At 37.3% G+C, this 11,004-nt stretch overlaps 1 protein-coding gene across 1 annotated transcript; it reads left to right on the top strand.

Moving 5' to 3' along the window:
• The first annotated feature begins 9,757 nt into the window (after nucleotides 1-9,757).
• On the top strand, nucleotides 9,758-10,705 carry LOC131405875 (olfactory receptor 4K3). The gene has a single exon (XM_058541114.1). It carries the CDS (start codon nucleotides 9,758-9,760, stop codon nucleotides 10,703-10,705), a length of 948 nt encoding a protein of 315 aa, XP_058397097.1.
• Nucleotides 10,706-11,004: the final 299 nt, after the last annotated feature.

Here is an 11,004-nt window from a genome sequence, read left to right as displayed (position 1 = left end):
CTCCATGCCCAGATGGTCTCACAGGGGAATTCTAACAAAGCTTCAAATACCATGTCTTCCTAATACTACAAACCTTGTTTCAGAGAATAAAAAAATAAAATAAAATGTCTAAATTCATACTAAAAAAATTAACTTCAAATCTTTCATAGACCCAAAATACAAGAGCTAAAGCTATAAACTTCTAGAGGAATGTATAAAGGAAAATCTTTGTAGTCTTGGATTAGGCAAGGATTTCTTTAGCTAGATACATAAAGTATGAATCATAAAATAAAAATTGAATTTCATCAAAATTAAACATTTGCTCTTTGAAAGATACTGTTAAAGAAATAAAAAGACATGTTGCAGACTGGGATAAAATATTTTCACAAGATATATCTGATAAAGGATGTATGAATATATAAGGAACTTACAACTCAATACTAAGAGGACAAAACAACTTGATTAGAACTGTGTAAAAGATTTGAACACGCTCTTTACCAGAGAAGATGTATGAAAAAGATTGTAAGCCCATGAAAAGATACTCAACATCATTAGTTATTAGGGGAAAGTAAATTAAAATGAAAATGAGATACCATGTCACACACACTACCAGGGCTAAAATTTAAAAGCTAATATCAAGTGCTGGAGAAGATGTGGAATTCTCATACATTGTTGGTGGGAAGGAAAAATGGTATAACCACTTCAGAAAACAATTTGTCAGATTCTTATAAAGTTAAAAATAATACTTACCATACTACCCAGCAATCCTACTAATAGATATTTACTAAGAGAATAGGTATTTGCCAAGTGCACTCAAAGACTTGTACACAATTGTTCATAGCAGCTTTATTTATAATAGTAAAAAACTGTAAACAACCCAAAAGTCCATCAACTAGTGCATGGGTAAACACATTGTGAATAACTCTACCATGGAATACTACTCAGAAATAAAAGGCAATGAACTAACATGACACACAATGACCTGGATGAATTTTGAAAGCAATTTGCTGAGTGAAAGGAGACAAATCAAGCACTACTATACAGATCCTGGGAAGACGGTGGCATAACAGGACCCTGAACTCACCTCCTCCCACAGACACAACAAATGTACAACTACCTGTGGAACAATTACCTCTTAGAGAGATCTGGAGACTAGATAAAAAGAACCCCCACAACAAGTGATAACACTGACAGGAGTGGAAGAGACAGAAATACACCTCTGCTGAGGGACAAAACACAGCCTAGCATCAGTGCTTCATGCCAGGAGCAATCTTAAAGGTATAAAGCTTTTCCTAGAGGAATGGGGGGATCTGAGCTGGGGATCTATGCCAGAATAGGCATCCCAGCCTTTGAATTCAGCACAATTGAGATGAGACCCCATAATACCTGGCTTTGCTGGCTTTGAAAACCTACAGGGAATATCCCCAGAATAACTATCGAACTTCAGGGAAAGAAAAGTTTGCTCTTAAAGGGCCCAAGCACAGATTCACCCATTCTGGAAACCAACACAGAAACACCAGAAAGAAAAGCGCATAGTACATTGGTAAAAGACACTCACTGGTAAGCTCTGAGTGCATCTCAGAGAGGCAGGAGGTGGCTGGGTCCACCCCACCAGAGACTGAGCCACTGGTGCCAGCCATTACTGTGACCTAGTGTGGTGGTGCTGACATGGACCCTGGCAGATACCATTGGATTCCTTCCTCTAGCCTGTTAGCACAGGGATTTGCCTTGCCCACTAGAGCTCTGATTTAATCCAGTGCAGCTAGGGCAGGTAGCCCCATCCCCAAGACTCCCCCTCCACCCCCAGCAATCCCATAGGAAACTTGTGTGCCCACGTACGTGGGGTGGGTGGGACCTCTGCAGTGGGGCGAGATGGTCCACCTTGGTAGGACATGCATGTGATGCAAGCATGGGGTGGGCCTGCATTGGAAGGATGTATGGGCCCATGGGTGGTGGTGCATGTTGACTGCAGCAGACTTGTACCCCTGGTCCCTCAAACAGCCACATGGGGGATCTGCTTACCATTTCAACACCTAAAATGACTGTGCATTGCAGTGCCTGGGGCCAGCCTCACCCATTTGCGCTTCTGAGAGAGCCAACCACAGTTGTACACTGTAGAGAGCCCACTGGAAGCCTGCTGCAATTGTGAGACCCTGAGCCTAGCAACCAGCCACACTGGAGGCCTGATTCACTTAACAGCAAAACAGCAGTAGTTGTGTGCTATTAGACCTCACAGCCAGCCATTCTGTAGCTTGCCACACCCAATAAAGCAACCATAACAGTTGCATATGGCTTAGCCTCATAACCAGCTTGCATGGGGACCAGCCTAGCCCACCCATGTGCCTGAGGCAGAAGCCACCCCACCAGAACAGAAGGGCACACATGGCCATAGAAGGGACACTTTTGGAATATTTGGAATGGGTGATGAGAGGGAAGCACATTGCTGGGCCCCCTAAGTCATCTCTTACATAAGCCCACGTTTCCAAGATTGAGAGTCATAGCTGATCTATCTAATACATAGATATAAACACAGAGAAGTAGGCAGAATGAGGAGACAAAGGAATATGTTCCAAATAAGGAAACAGGACAAATCCTCAGATTTTCTGATTTCTGATTTTTTTTCACAAAACAGAAAAAGAACCAAATGAAACAGAGATAAACAATCTACCTGAAAAAGAGTGTAAATAGTCATAAAGATGTTCATTGATCTTGGGAGAAGAATAGATGAACACAGTAAGAACTTCAACAAAGAAATGGAAAATAGAAAAAAGAACCAATCATAGCTGATAAATACAATAATGGAAATGAAAAATTCACTAGAGAGAATCAACAGCAGAGTAGATGACACAAAAGAGTGGATGAGTAATCTAGATGAAAGAGTAGAGGAAATCACCCAAACTGAACGGAAAAAAGAATTATAAAAAACGAGAACAGTATAAGGAACCTCCTGGACAACATCAAGCATACTGACACCCATATTATGCATATATCAGAGAGAGAAGAGAGAGACAAAGGGGCAGAGAACCTGTCGAAGAAATAACAGCTGAAAACTTCCTTAACCTGAGGAAGGAAACAGCCAGTCAGGTATAGGATGCACAGAGAGCACCAAACAAGGTGAACGCAAAGAGGCCCACACCAAGACACATTATAAGTAAAATGTCAAGATTTAAAGATAAAGAGATAATCCTAAAAGGTGCAAGAGAAAGGCAACAAATTGCATACAAAGGAAACTCCATAAAGCTATCAGCTGACTTCTCAGCAGAAACCTTACAGTCTAGAAGGGAGTGGCAGGATATTTTGAAAGTGCTGAAAGGAAAAAACCTACAACCAAGAATACTCAACCTGGCAAGGTTATCATTCAGAATGGAAGGAGAGATAGAGTTTTACAGACAAGCAAAAACTAAAGGAGCTCATCTCCACTAAACCAGCCTTACAAGAAATGTTAGAGGGACTTATTTAAGTGGAAAAGAAAAGACCACAAATAGGAATAAGAAAATTATCGAAGAAAATAAATCACTGAGAAAGGCAAATATACAGAAAAGGTAGTGGATCAACCACCTAAAAAGCTAATATGAAGGTCAAAAGACAAAAGTTCTAAAAATATCTATCTCCATGATGAGAGGTTAGGGGATACACACATACAAAAAGAGGTAAAACATGATGTCAAAAACAAAATTTGGAGGGGGAATAAAAGCATAGGGTTAAGAGATCAAACTTAAGAGAACATCAACTTAATATAGATTGCTATTTACATAGTGCGTTAATATGAACCTCATGGCAATCACAAACTGGAAACCTATAATAAATACACAAAAAATTAAGAGAAAGGAACTGAAACATTATACTAAAGTAAGCCATCAAATCACAAGGAAAGAGAGCAAGAGAAGAAAAAAGGAACATAGAAGAACTATTAACACATCCAGGAAAAAAGTAACAAAATGGCAATATATACATGCTTATCAATAGCTATTAAATGTCAATGGACTAAATGCTCTAATCAAAAGACATAGGCAATATGCTCTTCGACATCATTCTTAGCAGCATATTTTCAAATACCATGTCTGATCGGGCAAGGGAAACAAAAGAAAAAGTAAACATATGGGACTACAACAAACTAAATATCTTCTGCACAGCAAAGGAAACCATCAACAAAACAAAAAGACAACCAATCAATAGAAAGAAGATATTTGCAAATCATATATCTGATAAGGGGTTACTATCAAAATTATAGAGAACGCATATAACTCAGCAACAAAAAACCAAACAACCCACTTAAAAAATGGGCAAAGGATCTGAAGGAACATTTTTTATAAAGAAGATATACATACGGTCAACAGGCACATGAAAAGATGTTTAACATCACTAATTATTAGGGAAATGCAAATCAAAACTACAATGAGATATCACCTCATGCTTGTCAGAAAGGCTATAATTAACAAGACAAGAAATAACAAGTGTTGGAGAGGATGTGGAGAAAATGGAACTCTCATACACTGCTGGTGGGAATGCAAACTGGTGCAGCCACTATGGAAAGCAGTATGGAGATTCCTCAAAAAATTAAGAATAGAACTTCTATATGATACAGCTATTCCACTTCTGAGTATTTATCCAAAGAACAGGAAAATATGAATGCATAAAGATATTTGCTCCCCTATGTTCATTGCAGCATTATTCAGAATAGCCAAGACTTGGAAACTACCTAAGTGCCCATCACTGGATGAATGGATAAAGAAGATGTGGTATGTATACATAATGGAGTACTACTCAGCCATAAAAAGATGGAATCTTGCCATTTGTGACAATATGGATGGACCTTGAGAGTTTATGTTAAGCAAAATAAGTCAGACAGATAGAGTTAAATACCATATGATTTCACTTATAAGTGGAAGATAAATACAACAAATAGACACATAAGTACAGAGGTTAAATTTGTGGTTTCCAGACAGGAAGAGGGGAGGGAGGAGGGCGAAAGTGTAATAGGGCACATGTGTACGGTGACAGATGGTAATGGTCTTTGGGTAGTGATCATGATGTAGTCTACAGAGAAATCAACATGTAATGATGTACACATGAAATTTATATAATGTTATAAATGAATATTACCTCAATTAAAAAGATGAAAATAAAAAAGACTATACGCTGTAGGATTAAACTTATGTGAAATTCTGGAAGAAGAAAATAATAGTGAAAGAAAGCAGACCATTGGTTTCTTGAGGCTGGAGGTGGGGCAAGGGTATTGACCGCAAAAGCGCATAAGGAGGTTTTTTTTGGGAAGGATGAATATTTTGATTGTGGTAGTGTTTACATGACTATGCATTTTTCAAAATTCGCTGAACTGTTTCACTTAAAATAGGAAATTTTATTGTGTGTGAATTACACCTGAATAAAGCTAATTTTTTTTAAAGACTAAAAAAAAAAAAGAAGTTTTTATTTCATCTCTGACATGTCTACCCTATTATATCCCTCTCCTTAGAGGTATCTTTAAAAATATATACATTAAATGCCCCTCCATGGTGATGTATCATTTCACTTTCCTATTTGCCTTACCTCACCATAGCATCATTTAAAGGAGATTTTCAAGCTATAAAATTTTGCTGTCTGATCATTTTACCAAATGATAGGTGATAAGTAGTATCTCAATGTACTTTTAACGTATTTTCATATTAGACATATTTTGAGCATCTTTTATATAGTTAATGGCCATTTGCACATCTTTTCCATTTCTCTGCAGAGTTTTTGGTCTTTTTATTCTCTATTTTTAGTAGCTCTTTATGTATTAATATACCAATGCTTTGTCTGTCCTAAAAAGTTGTAATTTTTTTCCCAGGTGTTCATTTGTGTGTCAGCTATGATTTTGTGTTTCTGCCAAACAAACTTATTTATGTAATCAAAATTTTCAATTTTCCCTTATTACTTCTGGATTTTGAGTTGTAGTTAGGAATGATTTTCTCTCCCAGATCATAAAGTAGTTTAATTTTTACATCTAAATAACTGTTCCATTTTGAATAGTTACAGGTAAGGTATGAGGAATGAATGCATCTTTATCTTTTTCCATGTGGCTATCCAGTTATCTCAAAACCACTTATTAAAAAGCACTTAATTTCCCCCACTCATTTTAGCAACTTCATTTATCATATACTTTATTTCCATTTGCAAGTTTGTTTCCAGGTTTTCTATTTTGTTTCTTTCAATTCTCTGTATATTCATTCATCAATATCAAATTGTTTTATTTATGATGTCTTTACAGTATGTTTGAATGCCTTTTAGAATTAACTCTGTCCCATTGCTCTACTTTTTAAAATGTTTTCCTGGATCTTCTTGCACATTTGCATGTCATTTTTCCAAAATAATTTTGTAATCAGTTCATCTAGACCAAAGAAGACTGCTGTTATTTGTATCAGGATTGCATTAAATTTGTAAATTAACTTAAGGATAACTGATATCATTATGATAGTGCATCTTCTTATTCAAGATGATGGCATATCTTTCCATTTGTTCAAGTCTATATTTGTCTTACATGAGGCTTTATACTTTTCCTCGCGTAAGTTTTGGACACTTTCTTTAAATATATGGATTTCTGTAAATATTTGGTCTTTTTTGCTTTTGTATTTTATTTGTATATATAAAGACTGTTGACTTCTACATGTTAATTTTATAAACTGCTGCTTTACTAAATTATATTTTTTGTAGTAGTTTTTCCATTAAATCCTTTGGGTGGTATGTATTTGGGTTGTAAATGTTTTGGGTTACATAATAAAATCATCTGCAAAAAAATATAGTTTTACTTTTTCCTTTTCAATTTTTATGCTTGTAATAACACTCTCTTGGGTTAACACCTCCCACATAATGTAAAATAATAGGTAGTCTCAAAAAGGTTTTGTATTTTGTTCTGAGAAGCACAGTGGCAAAAAAGGCATCTCAATAATATGCATCTCAAAGGTGTACCGATATCATAGAGAACTTCTTTCGGTGAAGGTAAAGGACATATAACAGATCACTCCTTTAGATTGTCTGGTTGCCACTTAAAATCAGAAAATGAGGCAAGCCACATGACATCCAAGGAAAGTAAAATGTATAAGAGAATAAGGCAAGGAAGACATGAGCAGACTAGTACAGAGAACAGAAGATGAGGAAAAGACAGATGGTAGTTTACACACCTCAGAGAAAGAACAAGTTATAAATTAACCCAAACCCTTCAGAACACCGTGTAGTAGAGACAAAGTGGAAAGGCTAGATTTCTCCCACAGAAAGGTAGACATAATAACTAACATTTATTAAGTACCAGCCAATTAGTCAGATACTATCTAAGGTTTACAGATATATTACCTCACTTAATAGTCATTAGAAGGCACCTGGCACGTTTTATATTTCTCATCACTAATGAGGAAATTGAGACACAGAACGATAATGTGATCATGTACTCAGGGTAATGTAGTAAAATCTTGCACTGTGATGGGAACTCAGGCCTCCAAATCTGACATCCAATGCACTTTATACTACACCAACTGCATATAGTGTAGTTTCATCAAATTATTTCTTTTTACTTTATGAGTACAAGCTAAGCACAATGTAAATATTTCAAAATTTTGTGTTTAGAGAAATTTTAGTGAAATATTTTAAGTTGTATTGTATTGGTTGTTATTCTGATTTTTGCACAGATATTAAAGACTTGATGATCACAACATCCTTTATATATTTAGAAATTCTAAACCAGATATTTGTTTAATTTTCATTTCTCTTTTCTTCCCCTATTCTTTAATGATTCAAGTGAATATTATAAAATCTAAAGTCTCAAACATTTATTGATTCTGTTTACCGTATGAATTTTTTTCCAAATGGAAATACAAGCCTTACCCTCAATTATTAGTGGAGGAACTGAGAGATAACATTTGCAGCCCACACGTGAAATAAAAGATCCTATTTGTCTTATCTTTGCTATGGTCCAAGATCAAGGCTATTCCTCACATCTTTTCCATCCCATCACATCCATGCCATGTACATAAAGCACTTAAGAACCTTCACAACATTTCTGATCCATCTTTCACTCTGGCTAAACCAACTTGAATGTTTTAATAACTCCTGGTGCAATTTGAAGATTTGTTTATTCCCCAAGCAGCAGCTGGTCTTTTTCATGCCATGTACTTCCCTGAATCAATTCATATCAACACAGACATTATAAATACAAAGGTCTCAAGGACTGTGAGCCTCCTGTACCCAGAAATTAGGCATAGGTCAGATTGACCTGAGATCACTCTGGAGCAGTTGTCACTGCCTTCAGGGATTAGTTGAATATTGAAATATTAATATGTCTGTGGAAAGGATCGGAAAATCATCTAGATCAATCCACTAATATTATAGGTGAAGAGTCAGAGGTGCCAGTTGACTCAGTAAATTATCTAATCTCACACACCTAAGACATGATTTGAATCCACATTTTCTGAATCCAGGTCACTGCTATTTCTGCTACACCGGTTTAAGCGAGAGCTGTGCTGCAGACATCCATTTTAACATCAGGTATGTCGGTGCAGAAACAAATCTAAAAGTTTCTGGAATGGGTCAAGTCAGAGAATAATGTGAGGTTAAAGAAAGGGCACCAATCTTCAGGACAAAAAGCCAAAGTGTATGGGTAATTGCATGTGTAAATTGGGTTTAACCTTGGAACAACTCATTTAGAATGCATACTTGTAGCAGAGTTTTGAGAAAGAAAAGAAAAGCTTGTTTTAGTGGCAAGATGAAAGGGATTTTGTCATGAATTTTAGGTACACATTTCAATTGGCTTTCAGTGCACTTTGTCAGTCTTCTCAGATCTCAGTGAGAGCTAGTTTTGCTAAGCAGTTTGTTTTAACTTTTGAGGCATGTTATATTACACAACTTCACCATTACTGCCTCTTTCTCCATATAAACTATTTCCTATTTGTCCAAGTGAACTCTGGAAACAGAAAGAGTTTTCTGCTTCAAACTGCTTTGGTGAAAATCTATAAAATCCAGCAGTTAAAAAATATCTGACTTCAGGCAGTATGGTATTTAACAGAGTCTTTTTATTTAAAATGTACTTGGAAATGTATGAAACTTTCAGACTCTAACCACATCGTGTTCACCAGCCTTTGAAAAATATGTGGCCTTGGTAGCGTAGAAAAAGGGTCATTCACGTCTGCATAATTGAAATGAAGAACTAAGAATGAGGGGCTATTTCATTTTTATTCTGGACCATCTCCATTAGAAAATTGAAATAGATTATGTTTCTCTGTAGCCATTTCCCTCCCCTCATGTTGTATTCCTTTTCCAACCCACTGTAAGAGACCAGTGCCCACATTCTTTTCCACTATTGTGTTCCCACTAATAGTCAGTCATGATTCTCAAACATTGCTCACTCCAGTCTTTCACTATCATCGTGTTTTGAAAAAGTTACCCTTCCCTTCCCCTTCAAAACGTGTTGGCAGCTAGCTGTGAAATTTTTATTTCACAAACTGAGAGGTAAATATTCAAATAGTTTAATTTTTATTTCAATTTTGAAGGTTTGCATCTTACTTGTAAGCAAATTGCTAAGTCATAAGAATTAATTTTGAATTTAATCAATTAAGATATCTGGAAAGGCCATGGGGGAAATATTTGACCACCGTGAGCAGGGGAGAGATACAACCGGGGACCGGGGACTATCGGGTGGTGAGCTGCCATTAATTATTTCATGCAAAGAAAATCTCAGTTTGAGTTTGATCACTGTGTTTTTTCCTAGTTCTCCCATCTGGAAATGTCAGAGTCCTTCCAGAAATCAGAGTGAATGGCCTGGAATAATCAGTCAGTCATAACTGAATTCATACTACAGGGTCTCTCCAGTTCTTGGGAACTCCAGATCTTCTATTTCCTGTTTTTCTCCATAGTCTATGCAGCCACTGTCCTGGGGAACCTCCTTATCATGCTCACCATCGTGTCAGAGCCACGCCTTCACTCCCCTATGTACTTTCTGCTGGGCAATCTCTCCTTCATTGACATGTCTCTGGCCTCTTTCGCCACCCCCAAAATGATTGCAGATTTCCTCAGTGATCACAAAGCCATCTCTTTTGAAGGCTGCATTACTCAGATATTCTTCCTGCATCTCTTAGGGGGTGCTGAGATTGTACTGCTGATATCCATGTCTTTTGATAGCTACGTGGCTATATGTAAGCCTCTACGTTACTTAACCATCACGAGCCGGAGAATGTGTGTTGGGCTTGTGACACTTTCCTGGATCATCGGCATCTTCCATGCCATGAGTCAGTTAGCATTTACTGTGAATCTGCCCTTCTGTGGACCCAATGAAGTGGACAGCTTCTTTTGTGACCTCCCCTTGGTGATTAAACTCGCCTGCGTAGACACGTACATTCTGGGAGTGTTTATGATCTCAACCAGTGGCATGATTGCTCTGGTGTGCTTCATCCTCCTGGTGATCTCCTACACTGTCGTCCTGGTCACCGTTCGGCAACGTTCCTCTGGTGGGTCCTCCAAAGCCCTCTCCACTTGCAGTGCCCACTTCACTGTCGTGACCCTTTTCTTTGGCCCGTGCATTTTCATCTATGTGTGGCCTTTCACAAATTTCCCAATAGACAAAGTGCTCTCAGTGTTTTATACCATTTTCACTCCCCTCTTGAATCCAATGATTTATACCCTTAGAAATAAAGATGTCAAGGGTTCCATGAGGAAACTTAGCAGCCGTGTCTTTAAGTCTAGAAAGACTGATCACAACCCTTGATTTCCTCATACAAAAATGAAATACTTGTTCAGCATTTATCCCCCTCACTCCATTGGTCAACATAGTGATGCTATTGCAAGAAATCAATTAGTTCTCGGGAGAACTATTTCTGTGATCAGTCACAGGAGCCACTGAGTTCCAGTCATATTGATTGTTTCTCACACAGTATAACATATACTACAGGGCGTTATCAAACCTATACTCAACATTTTACTGCACGAGACTCACTTTTTAGAATGTTCAATTTTTGTCAGATGTAAGCATTTAGTTGAGTATTGTTCCCCCTGAGACATTCACAT

This window comes from Diceros bicornis, chromosome 5 (genome assembly GCF_020826845.1).
Source record: "Diceros bicornis minor isolate mBicDic1 chromosome 5, mDicBic1.mat.cur, whole genome shotgun sequence".
NCBI classification, from domain to species: Eukaryota; Metazoa; Chordata; class Mammalia; order Perissodactyla; family Rhinocerotidae; genus Diceros; species Diceros bicornis.
This window is presented reverse-complemented; position numbering and strand designations above follow the sequence as displayed.

Bases quoted from the DNA above. Each gene is read 5' to 3' on its own strand.
- LOC131405875 (XM_058541114.1), top strand. From the start codon at position 9,758: ATGGCCTGGAATAATCAGTCAGTCATAACTGAATTCATACTACAGGGT.